Source organism: Notothenia rossii (genome assembly GCF_949606895.1).
Source record: "Notothenia rossii genome assembly, chromosome: 7".
Classification (NCBI taxonomy): Eukaryota; Metazoa; Chordata; class Actinopteri; order Perciformes; family Nototheniidae; genus Notothenia; species Notothenia rossii.
Genome location: NC_136905.1, coordinates 78,570,843 through 78,588,579, shown reverse-complemented (window position 1 = coordinate 78,588,579; position 17,737 = coordinate 78,570,843). Strand labels below are relative to the sequence as shown.

General features: G+C 42.2%; 1 protein-coding gene across 9 annotated transcripts in view; it reads left to right on the top strand.

The window, feature by feature from the left end:
• Positions 1-16,651, top strand: part of plekhh1 (pleckstrin homology domain containing, family H (with MyTH4 domain) member 1) — a 168,726-nt gene extending 152,075 nt beyond the window's left edge. For all 9 annotated transcript variants that reach the window (XM_079692024.1, XM_079692023.1, XM_079692021.1 and 6 more), the window contains 19 exons: positions 819-955; positions 2,319-2,429; positions 2,633-2,719; positions 3,107-3,268; positions 5,033-5,113; positions 5,634-5,813; positions 5,896-6,007; positions 6,921-7,033; positions 8,053-8,229; positions 8,387-8,484; positions 8,988-9,165; positions 10,057-10,212; positions 10,896-10,993; positions 11,208-11,349; positions 11,480-11,622; positions 12,390-12,519; positions 13,252-13,335; positions 13,881-14,027; positions 15,071-16,651. In XM_079692024.1, the coding sequence (XP_079548150.1) occupies positions 819-955; positions 2,319-2,429; positions 2,633-2,719; positions 3,107-3,268; positions 5,033-5,113; positions 5,634-5,813; positions 5,896-6,007; positions 6,921-7,033; positions 8,053-8,229; positions 8,387-8,484; positions 8,988-9,165; positions 10,057-10,212; positions 10,896-10,993; positions 11,208-11,349; positions 11,480-11,622; positions 12,390-12,519; positions 13,252-13,335; positions 13,881-14,027; positions 15,071-15,223 (2,489 nt within the window). In that variant the 3' untranslated portion in view covers positions 15,224-16,651. The remainder of the gene's footprint in view (positions 1-818; positions 956-2,318; positions 2,430-2,632; positions 2,720-3,106; positions 3,269-5,032; positions 5,114-5,633; positions 5,814-5,895; positions 6,008-6,920; positions 7,034-8,052; positions 8,230-8,386; positions 8,485-8,987; positions 9,166-10,056; positions 10,213-10,895; positions 10,994-11,207; positions 11,350-11,479; positions 11,623-12,389; positions 12,520-13,251; positions 13,336-13,880; positions 14,028-15,070) is intronic.
• The last annotated feature ends 1,086 nt before the right edge of the window (positions 16,652-17,737 follow it).

Here is a 17,737-nt window from a genome sequence, read left to right as displayed (position 1 = left end):
ACATAAATAAATAATTAAATAAATACATATATATATATATATAAATATGTCTATGAAATAAATTCTGAAATAAATAAATGATGCAATAAATATGTATAAATGTACATTTAAATACACATTTATTTATTTCACGGGACTTTTATTTCATGATGACACATTTATTTATTTCACGGGACTTTTATTTCATAAATACACATTTATTTATTTCAAGAGACTTGTATTTCATAATGACTCATTTATTTATTTCACGGGACTTTTATTTCATAAATACACATTTATTTATTTCAAGAGACTTGTATTTCATAATGACACGTTTATTTATTTCACGGGACTTTTATTTCATAATGACACATTTATTTATTTCAAGAGACTTGTATTTCATAATGACTCATTTCCATTCCTTATATGCAAATGGGCGGGGCGTGGTTAGCTCACACATACATATTTATTGCCTCGTTTATTTATTTCAGGATTTATTTCATAGGCGTATTTATATATATATGTATTTATTTAATTATTTATGTATTTATTTATTTAATTTTGGCTTAAATGGCATTCCATACTCAGTAGCTACAGACATTCACCACTTCAACTCAATGCAGAGTAACTGCAGGAATGCATTGAGCATCACGTACTGATGATATCTCGAAGTGACTTCACAGTCTGGATTTTCCATTTGGGAAACTTCTGTCTCAAACCTCCTGCTCCCCGCTGGCTCTGGATCAAGAAATGTATCATTTGTTTTCTGTGTTTTTATCCTTTGTTTGCTTTTTAAACTTTCTGTACCTTTACATATGCAATGTGTCCTGTTTTCTTAGGTGTGTCCATGTCCTCCATCAGCTCAGAGAGCGATTATGCCATTCCTCCAGATGCATACTCCCTGGACAGCGACTACTCTGAACCAGAACACAAAGTCCAGCGGACTTCCTCCTACTCCTGCGAGAGCACCGGGCCTGTGAGAGGACTCCTTATTATTATTATTATTATTATTATTATTATTATTATTATTATTTTTATTATTAATAAAATAAAGGGCCTTCAGCTGTCATTTCCACAGTTTCACTTAACTTAATATTTGTCTATTGCACTATTTGATGTCTTTTTTCTTCTGTAAACAATATCGTGCGTTGCATTGTTGGAGTAGCCTAAGACACAAGATTTTCGTTTCAAAACTTTTGCTGTAGCTATTTTTTGCATGTGACAAATAAAGCCTTTGAATCTATATAAATAATGACCAGCAAACAATTTGAGTTCGGCAGATCCAGTGTGATCAGTCAGGTGTGTTTGAATGACCTCTGAGCAGTCAGGTGTGTTTGAATGACCTCTGAGCAGTCAGGTGTGTTTGAATGACCTCTGAGCAGTCAGGTTTTTTTGAATGACCTCTGAGCAGTCAGGTGTGTTTGAATAACCTCTGAGCAGTCAGGTGTGTTTGAATGACCTCTGAGCAGTCAGGTGTGTTTGAATGACCTCTGAGCAGTCTGGTGTGTTTGAATGACCTCTGAGCAGTCGGGTGTGTTTGAATAACCTCTGAGCAGTCAGGTGTGTTTGAATGACCTCTGAGCAGTCTGGTGTGTTTGAATGACCTCTGAGCAGTCGGGTGTGTTTGAATAACCTCTGAGCAGTCAGGTGTGTTTGAATGACCTCTGAGCAGTCAGGTGTGTTTGAATGACCTCTGAGCAGTCGGGTGTGTTTGAATGACCTCTGAGCAGTCGGGTGTGTTTGAATGACCTCTGAGCAGTCGGGTGTGTTTGAATGACCTCTGAGCAGTCAGGTGTGTTTGAATGACCTCTGAACAGTCAGGTGTGTTTGAATGTCCTCTGAGCAGTCAGGTGTGTTTGAATGACCTCTGAGCAGTCAGGTGTGTTTGAATGACCTCTGAGCAGTCAGGTGTGTTTGAATGACCTCTGAGCAGTCAGGTGTGTTTGAATGACCTCTGAGCAGTCGGGTGTGTTTGAATGACCTCTGAGCAGTCAGGTGTGTTTGAATGACCTCTGAGCAGTCGGGTGTGTTTGAATGACCTCTGAGCAGTCAGGTGTGTTTGAATGACCTCTGAGCAGTCTGGTGTGTTTGAATGACCTCTGAGCAGTCAGGTTTGTTTGAATGACCTCTGAGCAGTCAGGTGTGTTTGAATAACCTCTGAGCAGTCAGGTGTGTTTGAATGACCTCTGAGCAGTCAGGTGTGTTTGAATGACCTCTGAGCAGTCAGGTGTGTTTGAATGACCTCTGAGCAGTCGGGTGTGTTTGAATGACCTCTGAGCAGTCAGGTGTGTTTGAATGACCTCTGAGCTGTGTGTGTGTGTGTGTGTGTGTGTGTGCAGGAGATGCTGGAGAAGTCGGGGTACCTGCTGAAGATGGGCAGTCAGGTGAAGGCCTGGAAACGCCGCTGGTTCATCCTGAGGAACGGAGAGATCCTCTACTACAAATCTCCTGTGAGTGTGAGCCGGCTGCTGCTTCCTTCTAGGGATTTGCCGTCTGCACAGAAAAACATTAAGAATATTTCAGCATGTTGTGTGTTTGCGTGTACGTTGGCTGCAGCTGAAATACCCATGTACATTACTGTTATTACAAACTTTATGATTGGATTTATACAAATACTTTTGGACAGAAGTTAAGTTTCTTGTGTGTTTTTTAGAGTGACGTGATCAGGAAACCTCAGGGTCAGATCGAGCTGAACTCGTGCTGCAGTATAGTCCGGGGAGAAGGAGCTCAGACATTTCAAGTAAGTGGAAAACAAACCTTCAATCATGAGAAGACTATCCAAACAGTTCTTGAAGTTGTGAAAGAACACTTTAAGACGGAGGGTATGAATTACGCTGCCCCCTGCTACAGGTTATGTAAAGAATTGCAATAGTAGTTTTTATAGATTTACGATATATAAGATGTCAGCATGAGTTGTAAGTGGACACACACAGCTTCACACACCCCAGCACTCTTATTATAGCGCTGCATCACAGTGGAGCTTTACTGCTGCATACCAGAGGAGCAGCTTCAAATGACATCAGGTATAGCGTTGGTCTGGAATGTTTCCCTGGATGCTGATTCTCATCATCCTGTGACGCGATGATACGATCTCAGTCTCATTTTCTCCCTTTTCTCGTCCACTCAGCTGATCACAGAGAAGAAGATCTTCTATCTGACCGCCGACTCTCCCAACATCCTGGAGGAGTGGATCCGGGTCCTGCAGAACATCCTCAGAGTCCAGGCCAGCAGCCCCGTTACCGTGGAGACCACCACCGCCAGGCCCACTGTGAGGGGCTGGCTCACAAAGGTCAGTTAGAGACCCTGAAACGTTGGTATTGCATACAGTAAGTGCTTTTCTCCGAGCATGAGATGATAAGATAAATACATCGACTGTCTAAAAGCTCAATATGTAACGACTGCTGGTAGACAATGAGCTTAGCTTAGCATTGAGACTGGAAAAAGGAGCAAACTGTGTCATTGTGGGAGTAATCTACATGTAAATATAAAATATTTGTATGAAAGTTAGTACAAAAAAGGCCTAAATTGAAAACAAATATTAAATGAAAATATTCTTTTGAGAAGGAAGTTGAGAAGTTTGCTTAAAAAGTGACTTTATCGATGAATAGATTATAAACAAAAACAATTCTGCTAATTGAAAAAATGATTGTTATAGCTCAAGTTTTTATAGCATTTGAAAACACTTAAATTCAGACTTGTTTCACAGTTTTTACTGAAATAATGTATTTAACTTTACTTGGCTTTTAGCTGGTCTGTTACTCTAGGTGAATAATCCTTACTGATATTCATATTCACTTCCATTGCATAGTTGCATGAGGTATAGATTAGCCAGCTGAAGAGGATGGCGTAAAATAACTAATTTTCAGCCCTAACGTCTCCTTCAGACTGATATAGAAGTGTCTGTCGTCGGGGTGGGGAGGGTGTGACGGAGCACTTGAAGCCGATTCTTGAAAACCTCCTTCACGTTGGGACACGGTTGTTAGGCCTGAGCTGCTGGAATGCTTGAGACCTCCTTCCCTTCCTCCCTCCTCCGCTCCCTGCCTTCCCTTATCCTCCCGTCTGTTGGTTAACTTAACACACTTAAACATCTGACGGGTGTGAGTGATGGGCCTCTGACGGATGACTGACAGCCTCTCACCAAACCCCAAATCCCTTCCTGAGAGTGGTCTTTGATCTGCTGCTCATGACGTGATCTCCGTCCAGGCAGGACTCTCAGCGCTGCTAACCCGCTGACCCTCTGAGGTCACAGCTGGCTCTGGGTCCACGGCATCCACAAGTGACGACATTCACATTTCTTAAACTCTCTGAAAGAGGACTGTTGCTGAAAGGGATGTTCCATGATTACCAGAAGCTGCATTCCTGGTTAAAAAGCCTCAATTATGCTCATTTTCAAAATCATATTAGTTTGTTGGCCTCTACTGTGACATGTGTCCATGCTTTAATGTTCAAAAAGCTCTTCATTTGTCTCATACTGCCTGTGCTGCAGCACATCTCTGTCTGAAACCAGAGTCTTCTCTGATTGGTCAACCGCTTAGAGATGTCCCGCCCCTTAACCCAACACGTACAACGTTTTGGAGTGCTAGCCAATAGGTTAACCTCCATAACATAGTGATGTCACTTTGTTATGGAGGTAAACAAAGGTGTCCAATGGAGGTTTTCCAGGCAGGGGGGGAGATTTTCAAGGTTCAAGGCTTTTATTAGTCATACGTACATAGCTACAGTGTAGTTATGACGATGAAAATCTTAGGTCAAAGAGAAAACTCTCTCTGGGGGGAACTAGCCTTTGCAGACCATATACATGCACAAAAAACCTATATAACACACTACAGGGAAGGTGTGTGAGTGTGGATATGAAGTTAGCTGTCTCACATACTTTACTGAACACTCCTGGGACATCTGCTGATCAGATGTGGTCTGTCGAGCTTTTCTAAATGTCTTTTGTCTGAGTTTCAAAGGATATAAAACAATAACAGTCATTTTTTTGCTTCTGTTTGGAAAGTAGTAGGTAGAGTTGGGGCTTTTTCTCATACCATTGTCTGATTTCTTGTTTCAGGTCAAACACGGACACTCTAAGCTGGTGTGGTGTTCTTTGGTTGGAAAATCCTTCTACTACTACCGTAATCAGGAAGACAAGGTATATAACTCCTTTCTCAAAACATGCCACGCTTACTTTTCATTTTTTCACTTTTTTTTTTACTATTTGAAAACCTTCCTCAGAAAAGATTTTGTAAATAAATACTTGTTAGTGGTTTTCTTGATCTGCTCAGAATAATAGGTTTTTCACAATAGAGGACTGGTGGATACAGCTTTTGCTTAGACAAGAAAAATAAGTTGTTATTATGTCAGTGTAACTATTTTTACGTAAAAAAAAAAATGTATGTAAAAATGTGATTACTGGCTGCTAACACAGAACTTTTATTATCACTGCTACTCATTGCTAATATAATTAATGTGAACCAATTTTAATGTGAATGTTTGCTGACCTCTGTATTTATATATCTGGCCTAAATCTTTGCTGAAACAATGTAAAGATTGTTGGATAATTTTGTGATTGAGTTTGTTCCTTTACTTCAACACGTTTGTTTGTTTGTTTGTTTTATCTTAGTTCCCACTACTTTAATTCCCTGTTTACTGATTTACTTTGTTCCTCTCAGTTGCCTCTGGGTCAGCTGCAGATACGCTCCGCCTCCGTACAGGAAGTGGATCGCTCCTGTGACTCGGATGAGGACTATGAATCCGGCAATCGAGGATTCCTCTCCTCACACTGCACCTTAGTGGTCCAACCCCGAGACCAGAGTCCCACCTACCTGCTCATCGGCACCAAGCAGGAGAAGGTAATGTTGCATTAATGTCATGAATATACTGTATAGGGAGATGTGATTGATTAATGACGTCATGCTTTGTTTCTCCACTCAGGACACATGGCTGTATCACCTGACAGTGGCTGCCGGCAGCTGTGCAAACTTTAAAGTGGGAACAGAGTACGAGCAGCTGATCGGTAAACTCCTCGATGCGGAGGGAGACCCAGGTGAGAAATCATATGTCATGTATATTAATGTATAAGCAATGAGAAGCTACTTTTATATTACTACAGTAAGTAGCCATCAACTAATTAACTAGTCAAACCATATTTACACGCCCTCAAGCAAAGTGATTAATATGCACCAATATTAAAACCTAGCCGTACTTATTTAGTTTGCCTTCAAGCAATAAAGTAAATCAGGTTTGAAACATCTTAAATCATCCTCTGAAATAACCACCAGTTGTGTGTTTTAATTCTCCATCTTTAAAAGCTACAACTTCACACAAAATATACATTATAGCCCCTCTTATAGACCCCATATATACCCCTTATAGACCTCCGCGTCCTCAATTGTGGCTTTGACGCTGAAGACATTAAAAGTAATGTATAACTGTTGGTACAGAGTTCATACAAACATTTGATCACATTTGAACACTGCATATCATAGAGTCGGCACTGGAGATATGTATAACCCTCACACACAGTAGATGTGTAGGAGACTGAAAGGCTTTACGGTGGAGACAAATGCAGTCAGTAGCATGCTCCGTGTTATTTTGATCGGCTCCGTGTGACGGTCTTAATCCACGCTGCAGACTGTGTTTACGACGGCAGCGCTGTGTGTGAATTTTAGATTTTCAGCTGTCCCGAGTCATTACGGCTTTGAAACTCAATCTTTGTGTTTGTCTGTGCCTGTGTGTGTGTGTGTGTGTGTGTGTGTGTGTGTGTGTGTGTGTGTGTGTGTGTGTGTGTGTGTGTGTGTGTGTGTGTGTGTGTGTGTGTGTGTGTGTGTGTGTGTGTGTGTGTGTGTGTGTGTGTGTGTGTGTGTGTGTGTGTGTGTGTGTGTGTGTGTGTGTGTGTGTGTGTGTGTGTGTGTGTGTGTGTGTTTTCAATGTGTGTGTGCTTCTCCTTCTTTTCCCAGAATCCTCCTTGTGGAAGAGCGAGGCCTTGAGCTTCTGTAAGGAGGGTCTGCACTCGCCTCTCAGCACTCTGCCCTCTGAAGCTCTGCAGACTGAAGCTCTCAAGCTATTCAAGGTCCGTCTCTCCCCCTCCCTCCCCCCCCCCTCCTTCTGTCTCTCTCTTGCTATTCCATTTCCTTTCATCCCTTTCTCCGAATCCCTCTCTCCTCTTCTGCGAGAGTCTGTGCAAGGCATCATCCAGCCTCCCTCCCATTACCCCCTCTTCTCCTGGATGCGCTCTACGACCCTCTTCCTCCCCCCCCCCCTCCCGCCTCTAAAGCAGATCAAAGGCTTGAGGACGAGGGCCCAAGCTCATTAAAAGTGTGGAAGAGAGATAATGGTCTTGATTATCTGCTCTGATTGAGGCTAACCGGTCCTCCGGTGTACAGGCAGTGTGAAAGACGGCCCTTTAAAGAGGAGACATGGGGGGTCAGGGTCCTCAGAGTGGCAGATATGGAAATGGAAGCTACAGGACGGGGGAGGAGAAATGAGATCAGAGCAGAACAGGGACCTTGTAGGAAAGATGCTGGATCCTTTTTTCAACTCTGTGGCCCTCAGTGCGCCCACCCAGGAGCCCCCCCCCCCCCCCCTCTTTGACCAGCCAGCCTTAAAAACAGACCCAACACACACAAAGAGACACAGTGAATGGGAGTGACACATTTTTCAAGTCTAGGGACTTTGAAGTATTATTGAATCTGACGAGTTGGTTCTTTTGTCTTCAACTGTCCCACTGGATAAAGACACATAATAATGATGACATACACATTAGGGCTCAGACTTGGTTTATCATCACCTGGAGTTTCAGGGTTATTTTCAGATGCAAAACTCTTAGTCTCCGGTGTGTACTTGCCTCCCCCTGCTGGCAGATCCAAAGGAGATTCTAAGGTTTTATTGTGATATATAAATTGACACGATAATACAAGTTAAATGCAGTTATTAGTAATAATACTATCTTAATGTAAAATCAAATGAAATAAAACAGAAAGTTGAATTCATTAGTCTACTGTATATATTTTAATAATTAGGACTAAACAGTTAGTGCTCTGGAAGTTGGCGTCAGATGTAAAATATTAAGAAGTATTTTCCTCTCTGCAGTCCTGTCAGCTGTTCATCAACGTCCTGGCTGAGTCTCCTTCGGTCGACTACCACACCTCGCTGGCCCAGAATGCTTTGCAAGTGTGCCTGACCCACCCCGAGCTGCAGAATGAAGTTTACTGTCAGCTGATCAAGCAGACCAACCGCCGGACACCTCACAACTACTCCCTCACACAGGTCAGCCTGCAGTTTGATTTTGATGTATTTTAAATTTTAATCAAAACAATATGAACAGGCTAGGCTTGTTGACTCAGAATATGAAGCAGAGTGCTGAAAAGGTTTCAAAAGATCCTGTATATTAAAAATGGTCTCTTTCCCCCTTGTCCTCCTGCAGTGCTGGCAGCTGTTGTCTCTGTGTGTGGCTCTGTTCCTGCCTCAGCAGCATTTCCTGTGGTACCTGAAACAGTACCTGCAGCGCAACGCCGACCCAAAGTAAGGTCTAAAGCAGGGGGTGTCAAACTCAAGGCCCGGGGGCCAAATCCGGCCCGCGACTTCATTTGATGTGGCCCGCAAGAGCTTGCAAAGAATATAATACGTCATTATACAGTTACATTCCACTTTACAGACGACATGTCCCACAATGCATTCACTGTGACATGCGCACTGAAGAGAGAATTATTTGCCCTGGACTTCTGCTTTCAGACGTAGTTAATTACTAAGTTATTACCCTATCCGATAATAATCCAATTCAGAGGCAATAATGTAATATAATACATTATATTGTAAATATTATATATTTATATAGTTACAACCGGCCCTTTGAGTGCAACCATGATGCTAATGTGGCCCGCGATGAATTTGAGTTTGACACCCCTGGTCTAAAGCCTGTAGCTGACCCTTCAAAGTAAAAAAAAAAAAAAGAATCAGCTGTGCGGCAGTTTTTATTGGATTGTTTACATCTCTATCCCCTCCCCCCCCCCCCCCCCCCCCCACAGGAGTGAGGTGGGGAAGTATGCCGTGTACTGTCAGAGGTCTGTGGAGCGGACACTGCAGAACGGAGAGCGAGAGGCCAAACCTTCCCGAATGGAGATCGTCTCCATCCTGCTGAGAAACCCCTACCACCACTCACTGCCGTTCAGCATCCCAGTGCACTTCATGAACAACACCTACCAGGTAAAGCACAACACATGTCTCCCCAAAGTCCCTGCAACTCACGCACTTTGGACAGCAGATATCCTTAAGGGAGAGGATTGTTGTGTATCTTAACCTACAAGTAACAGCGTCATGTTATACCTGCAGACGTGAACGCATGTTGATGTTACTACCATATTAAAAGCTGGAGTTTGGTATATCTGTCTCCCCCCTCTGGTAGTGAGAGGAATTACCGTATAGGATTGACCATAGAGACACAGCATCAGTTATCTAGCGATGCTCAAGATGAAAAAGAAACTTGGGGTTCAGAGAAATGATCCGATTATAGAGAATTGCTCGGTAAAGTTTGAAGAGGACAATCCAGAGGGGGTGTGGTAGATATGACAAGCTCACCTTCAGGTAAAAATGGGCTAGTGCAGGAGAACTTGCCCCAGACGCCAAAACAAAAAATACAGAAAGTTTTCCCTGGCATTGATTGGCTTAATGTGAACTTGTTCGAAAAGGGCTTGAATGTAGCAGATGTTTATTTTTATGTCCAGCAACAAAAAGGTTTTGCTGGAAATGCAACGTCATCTGGGAATCAGACAATAAAATCATTCCTGTCATAGTAACTTTTACAGAGTTGTAAAGTCCTGACGCATAAGTGCCTTGGCTCCAAACTCATGGATCGATTACTCAGCCTGGATGTCCTGGATCATATTTTATCGTCTCACCAGTACCCGAAACAACACAACTCTCATTGCGTGGCTGTTTTTGATCTCAACCCCTTCTTGCAGCTGCAGTAAACAATACAAGTCTAATCCACTGCTGCACCTGCTATTAGGTTGCACAGTTTGAACTACAAATGGAGGAACATTGAGTCTGGCTCTGGTTCATCTCATCAATCAGACATGTCTTTTTTCTCTCATGTAGGTGGTGGGTTTCGACGGCTCCACCACAGTGGAAGAGTTCCTCCACACGCTGAACCAGAGGATCTGTGTGAGGAAGCCTCAGCTGTCGGGCTTTGCTCTCTTCAGTGACGATCCATCGGGGAAGGACCTGGAGCACTGCCTGCTGCCGTCTGCCAAGGTATCACTGAGGCTCGCTGAGCAGGGGTTCAATCATCCGTCTCGTGTTTCTTAACATTGTAGAGGAACAACAGAGGGTTTTTAAAAACTATTTTCACAAATGAAGGCTGTCCAAACCATTTTGGGACTTTGGTTTTTAAACGGCAGCATACCAAAGCCTCACACTGTAATTTCATTCCACTCAATCACCATAAAAGTGGTGCTTTCACTTCATTTTCATTCTGGTTACTAAAACTATTCCATTATGTTTAACCAGCCCAAAGAGACCAGGCCAGCACACAATACAGACTGTAACATCATTGTGCAACTTAACAGTAATCTATATTATTTACTCGTGTTTTTACTGGTTGCAACTTCAATACTCTGACTTTAAAGGGGCCTTATTAAGCTCCTTTTCAGGCTGATATCAGTATGTTGTGTCTCTACTGGGACATGTCTCCACGCTTTAATGTTCAAAAAGCTCTTTATTGTTCTCATACTGTCTGTGTTGCAGCACCTCTTTTCACCCTCTGTCTGAAACCAGAGACCAGTCTGCTCTGATTGGTTTGCTGGCCGGCTCTGTTGTGATTGGTCAACCTCTTGTCCCGCCCCTTAGCCTAACATGTACATTGTGTTGGAGCACTAGCCAATAGAAGCGTTAGTGTCACTGTCTGACTTGAGTATGACTTGTTTTCATTTGGCCAGATCTGTGATGTCATATCCAAGTGGGAGCAGGCCCTGAAAGAGTTGCATCCTGGGAAAAACGAGGGGACACGGATTGTGCGTCTCACATATAAAAGCAGGTAGGATTTCCTTTTGCGTCATCTTGTTAAAACACAATACCTCAGCATCTTTTCTTATGAACTGATATGATATGAGATGTGTTCTGCCTTTTGATTCATTTGAAATGTTGGGATTAGTTTCCTTAACTTTTGAATGAAGTGAAGTGTGTATCATTTCAGCCTCTTCCAGGAAGACACGTTTCTTGACATGTTTTCTTCCTTTGCGCATGCTCAGGTTGTGTTTCAGAGGTCAGGTGAAAGGAGAGACGGAGCGAGAGCGCCTCCTGCTGGCGTACCAGGTGAACGATGAAGTGCAGCAAGGCCACTTCCCTGTGAACAAAGAGCTGGCTCTGGAGGTGGCCGCCCTCATGGCACAGGTCTGTAAGCGACATGTCGAGGGACTATAAAGACTTCAGTCTCTGAAAGCCTTGTAATGCATACTGAATTCTCTTTGTGTTAAAACGATCTTTCTCACCGTCTCTATGCTTCGGTTTTTTCTCCCTCCAGGTGGAGCACAGTGACCTGGAGAAACCCGCTGCCTCCTCTCCTGCTGCGTGTCCTCAGCCCAAGTCCCAGCTGATCCTCCTGCAGGCCTTGGAGCGATTCTACCCCAAACGCTACAAACAGGACTGCAGCTCAGAGCAGCTCAGGTGAAACAAACACTGCTGAAATAATAATGTTTGTTTTTCTAGAACCTGAGAACCGCATGTCCTCCTGATAAAGGTTTGTTTGATGTATGTTGCAATATCCAAAAGTCTGACGAACATAGTGGTGGCATTTTGTGGTGAGGACAGTAGTACAAACTTTTGAAGGGGTGCTAGAGTTTAGCACTAGACCCCCAACACTGCTCTTAATACCATGATGGGTTAGATACAGGGTCTACATGTCACTATGTGTTCTGTGCTCGATTTCATATTTTCACAAACTAATCAGACACAAATGAACTCAAGCTGCTGGATGCTCGCGTTTACTACAAACAAGATTTAAACCTAATCAAATATCCCTCGACTTGGTATCATGGTAGCTGACCTGGTTCGGAAGGAGCTTCATGTATTGAGGCTTTGCAGCAACGCCTGGGTTTCAAAGCAACTCACGGCCCTCTGCTGAATATCATCCTCTCTCTCTCTCTCTCTCTCTCTCTCTCTCTGCCTTATCGTCCACTGTTTTATTCAATAAAGCAAAAATCAATCTTTGAAAGGCATGTGGTGCAGTGGGTTGTGCGTTGGTGTTGGGATCAGGGGGTCACAGGTTCAAACCCCACTGCAGTCAGCATGTCGTTGTGTCCCTGGGCAAGACACTTCACCCCAAATTGCTCCTGTGGGGATTGTCCACAGTATTCAGTCTGTAAGTCACTTTGGATAGAAGCGTCTAACATGTAATGTAAAAATTAATCAACATGTTCTTTTTGTCCTTTCAGAGATCTGACTGAGCGTCTGGCCACTAAGTGGTCCATGCTACGTGGGTGCAGTGCACCTGAGTGTGTGAGAATATATCTAACTGTGGCTCGGAAGTGGCCCCTGTTTGGAGCCAAACTCTTCAGCGCCAAGGTAAGAAAGTAAAATATCCTTATCTTCTTGTTTATTGTTTAATGTCACGTTTGTCTTAATGCAGGCGTTTGTCTGTTACTTTCATTTGAAATCTGACTCTCCAAAACAAGACAGAAATTCACCTTTCACTTCTCTTGACCCCTAACACAGCTATCCATAAGGTTTCCAGCACAGGTTGGACCCATACTTGTCAACCCTCCCGATTTTCGCGGGAGACTCCCGATTTCATTGCCCTCTCCCGGTTTCCTCCCGGGGTCATATTTCTCCCACATTTCTCCCGATTTCTGACAAAATCAGATTTACACACGACTGTTTCTACTCGGACTTTAATACAGCTACACCATTGTTTGGTTTCCATGGTAACACGTCTCTTTAGTAGCGCGCTCAACTCAAAGTCTGAGAGGGTGAGGCAGATATTCACAGAAAACAGAACAAGAATCGACAACTACTCACTCCTTTCCTGCCCACACATATGCTCCATCAAGGACGGTGTTACAGGCCGCAAGGCAGTGTACTTACAACTACAATAAGCATGTTAATGTTAATCTAACAGCTCCGGCGATCCACTAGCCCCCAATTTTGCATTTTGAAATGCTCCCGATTTCTGAGGTCTAAAGGTTGGCAAGTATGGTTGGACCAGTGTGAGACCTTGAAGAGGCTTCAGAGATGAAGCTGTAGGGTTTACCACGATGGATTTGTCACATGTGCTTTCTTTGTTTCCCCTGTCCACAGCCGGTCCCCCCCTCTCCTGTCGAGCAGAGCCAGGTGTGGCTGGCAGTCAATGAAGACGGACTGTGTGTGCTGGACTACACAATGGTGACTATATCAACACTATCTCCGTCCTGTGTTGTTACATGAAACACTTTTACAGTTTACATTTGTTTCAGTTCAGCTAAAAAGGAAAACTTGTCTTTATAAGTCAGCTGGCTGGGTCACAAGAGCTTCGTGGCCGACTGGTCTGGAGGTTTTTTATACTGTGGTGGTTCAAACACCACAAATCCACAGGAAAATAAAATCCCCGGCTTCTGATTTAAAAAATGTTACCCTAAAAAACAGCAGTTTGAACATGTTAACAACATTAACGCTCTGTCATTTGCAGCAGGCCATGCAGATCCATTTCATGTTTGGTTTGGCCGGCAGCTGGCTCATGCACCTTCGTTAAAATCAGAAAGAAAAAAACCAACAGTGAACATTATGCCGCGCTCCTTCACGCTGAGTTAGCCCTTCAAAAAAGGCAGAAATCCAAAACAACTTCCCAAAAGAAATCCACGCTCTATTTTGGGATCAGCCATAACATTTAGAACGTGCTCCCTGTTTAATATCCCTGCTCATTTAACACTGGCCATGTCTCCACTCTTCAGCACACGCTGGTCACATACTCCTACCAGTCTGTGATCACATTCGGAGGTTTCCGTGACGATTTCATGGTGGTCACGAGCCAGCAGAGGGAGCCTGGAGTCGGGAAGAAGAGCGTGGAGAAGCTGGTCTTTGTGATGGCCAAACCAAAGGTAAGCATCAGGAGGACATCTGCACGTACGTTCAGTCTGAATGATCGATGTCTGCTTTGCCTCTGCGCGAGAGCTTGTCCCTTTATAAAGATGATCTAAGCAGGAGTACTTAATAATTCATTAAGATCATTTTTAAGAATGAAAAGGTATTCACAGAGCTGACATAGTTAGCTTAACTGAAAGGATAAAGAGTTTAATAATTAGATCAAAGATACTCATTACCAATTGAAATATTTAGCTTAAGGTAATGTATAAGAGTTGAAATAGTTGGCTAAATAATTGATAAAAAAATAATTTGCTCAAAAATATTTTTAAAAAGGTTATCAAAAGTAATAGATACAAGTTTAAATGATAGCTATAAGTGACGGTTATACAGTATGAATGGGCTAAATGAAGAAGACCTATCTAAATGTAATGGATAAATAGTTGAAATATTTTGCATGTGGTTGATTGATGGGTTGTTGAAATAGTTAGCTACAGTGATGGATAGACATTTTAAATAGTTCGTTAAAGTGACAGATAAACAGCTGAAACCATTAGCTTCTGCCCCTAGTGGCACAGATCTCACCTAGACCAACCTAAACACTAAACGATCTGAATGTAAAAATATTATAACATTATCCATTTTGCCACGGTTGATGCTGTTGAATGGCATCCATTTTAAATGACGTGTTGATGGAGGGGGGGGTTGAGTTCATCTGACGAGACTGCAGAGGAACGAGGTTAAGAGCCACTGAAGTACACCATTAGCGTGAAGGAGCGTGGGTCGATATATGAAATGTTGAAGTCGTGTAAAGGATCTGTGAAGATAAGGGAGACTAACTCACCTGTTGAGCGCTAATGCATAAAGCAGGTAATGTCTGTCGTGTATGTGCAGGATCTGAGTGGAGCTCATGTTACAGCGGTGGGAAAAGCTAATGAGTGTGACGCCAGTTTGATGTCTCAGGTTTCCACGCCGGGCCCTCCGGCTCCCTGCGATCCAATGAAACATCATCTCGTAATGTTAAATCCATTAATCCGAGCTGTTTGTGCTCCGCTCTCAGATTCTGGAGCTCACTCTGCTCATGGCCAGCTACATCAACCACTGGACCCCCGGCCCCCCGTCGGCCGCCCAGCAGCCCCTCGGCCACTGGGACGTAGACAGCCGCCACTTCCCCGCCATGAACTACACCACCAAGGGCCCCACACTACTGTGAAATATGCAAACAGCAAGACTGTTAAACTACAGGGAGGCTCAGCAACATTACCTTTAGTTAAATGCTTCGGCTTTCATGTCAGTTTTTACAGAACAAGATTATTTGTTTCCTTTTTTTATGAAGCTTTCGAAATGTCAGAAAAAGTCTTGTTAGACTATTTATTTCCACAACAAAAGAGTGTTTCAACTCTGCTTTATTTAGATGTACGGTTTTAATTCCTTGTTGGAATCATTTGCATAATACAGAAGCGGCTTAGAGGACAGCTTTCCACCCGCAGTGTGATCTGTTAGTCGCTTTGACAGTGGTGCTTTCAGGCTCTTCCTGTCATGAGCTGAGAGCTGCTTGGACTGGAACACAGTGTTCTGTGTCACTGTGTCGCTGTACCAGGATTATTAACTCATACTTGACCATGAACCAGAGTTGAAATCATTCAGGAGGTACTGTGCATTCAGAAAGGGATTGATATGTCATACAGTGTGTCATCTTCATTTGATACAAACCGTATCTAATAGGAATTAAAGTGAGAAATTAAACAAACAGATATTTGAATGATGGACTAATCTGATTTTTGTCTCAATTCATTGATTCCATTATTTGGTCTGGAAAGAATCTGAAATACGTTGAAATATTATGTTTTTCTGAAAACCAAAGATATGAATTTTAATCTTTCCGAAAAAAGAACAGAAATATTAGCATTTGAGCTGCCACTATCACTGCATTTGTGTAACTAAAAAAAAGACTTCAACGATAAATCAATTGTTTAAATAGTTAGATTATTTTCGGTAGGTAAACTAATCAATAAAACAACTATTTGCTTATAAAGTCGACTAAATCCTCGACCAAAAAGCCCACAAAGAAAATGTAAGAAACCTTTTTTTAATCCTATTGTCATTTGTTTTCAAACCAAAACCCAATATGTTGCCCAAAGCAGTCCAAGTAACAGTAAAGTGTGTGATCTGCTGTTGCTGCAGTGCTATAATAATGGGACTGAGGCACACAGTGACGTACTGTGAGTTTAATGAAACCTGTTTGTGTGTTACTTCTCTGATGGTCCTCTCATTACACATACAGCATATTCATAATCAGGTCCCTCAGTGTTTTAATAATCAACACAAAAGGAGAAACAAATAAATAAAATAGATTTACCAAAATATTTGAATGACTTGAACTGTCTTGGATCAAACCACTTTCTTGCTCATGTCCATATTACAAGTAGTTATTTATTTTTATTTCAAACACACACGTGTACACGCGGTACACGTGTTTTTGTCACACAAATATTTTGGGAAAGGTTCAGCTTCCTTTATGTCGAGTAATTTAAGAGCAAAGTATGTTTGTGACTGTGTCTGTACTGCGATGTGTCACAATGTTTGAAAGATGGTGTCTTTATGTCTGAGTGTGTGGGAAAAAAATAAACGGTACAATATGTTTGATTGTTTTCATTTAGGTATTTTACCCTACTTGTACTTGTGTCTTAATTGAACGTTTTTTACCTCACAGTGTGGAAGGTAAGTACATGCATAAACACATTACAACTGAAAGGGATCTTCAGTATACCTTGACCTACAGTATAGAGCCATTTCACACCAAGTACTTTGCTGTACTAAGGGTGGATTAGGCAAATGAAGTCACTTTGCTTTGGGTTTACTGGCAGGCCGCAAACAACTTCACGGCGTATACTGCCACCATAGATGGTATATATAAACGTTGTGAACGTGTGAACGCACATTTTCGGAATTATATCGGAACTATACTGGGAAAAGTACTCCGGTGTGAAAGCGCCTATTGACACCTCACATGTTAGACAGGCTTTATTTAAATCAATATCATGGTTATTTACCTTTTTCAAATAATACCATTCTGTGATTCAGAAGTTAACTAGAATGCAAAATGTCATTTAATATTTAAATTATTGTTCAATAAAACAAACTATGTTCCACTGTTGAGCATGAAACATTTAGTTGAAGTTTTTAATTAAAGTTAGTTTAAAATCAAAATACAAAATAAAATAAAAGACATTTAAGAATAAATACAGTGGAAGCACATTATAAAAAGGCATTTTGGCATTTAAAAAGCAAAAATAATCAAATAAACCCAACAGGTATAAAATACATAAAAGCTGCCGTTTGAATTTGAACAACTCATCCAAATGCTGCGTCAAAAAGTTACGTTTTTTTTAATCTGGATTTTAAAGTATTAACAGTTGCCGCTGACCTGCAGGATTCAGGGAGTTCCAGATGGTCGGGGCATGAAAACTAAAATACTGTTTCTCCATGTTTAGTTCTGACTCTTGTGTGTGGCGCAGTGGGTTGTGCGTTGGTGTTGGGATCAGGGGGTCACAGGTTCAAACCCCATTGCAGTCAGCATGTCGTTGTGTCCCTGAGAAACTTCACCCCAAATTGCTCCTGTGGGGAGACTCCTTGATGGTTCATACTTTTGCAGGAGATCGTTAATTAATATCATTTGGTGCTTAAAAACCAGCAATAGTACTTTAAAATCTATTCTTTGGTAGAC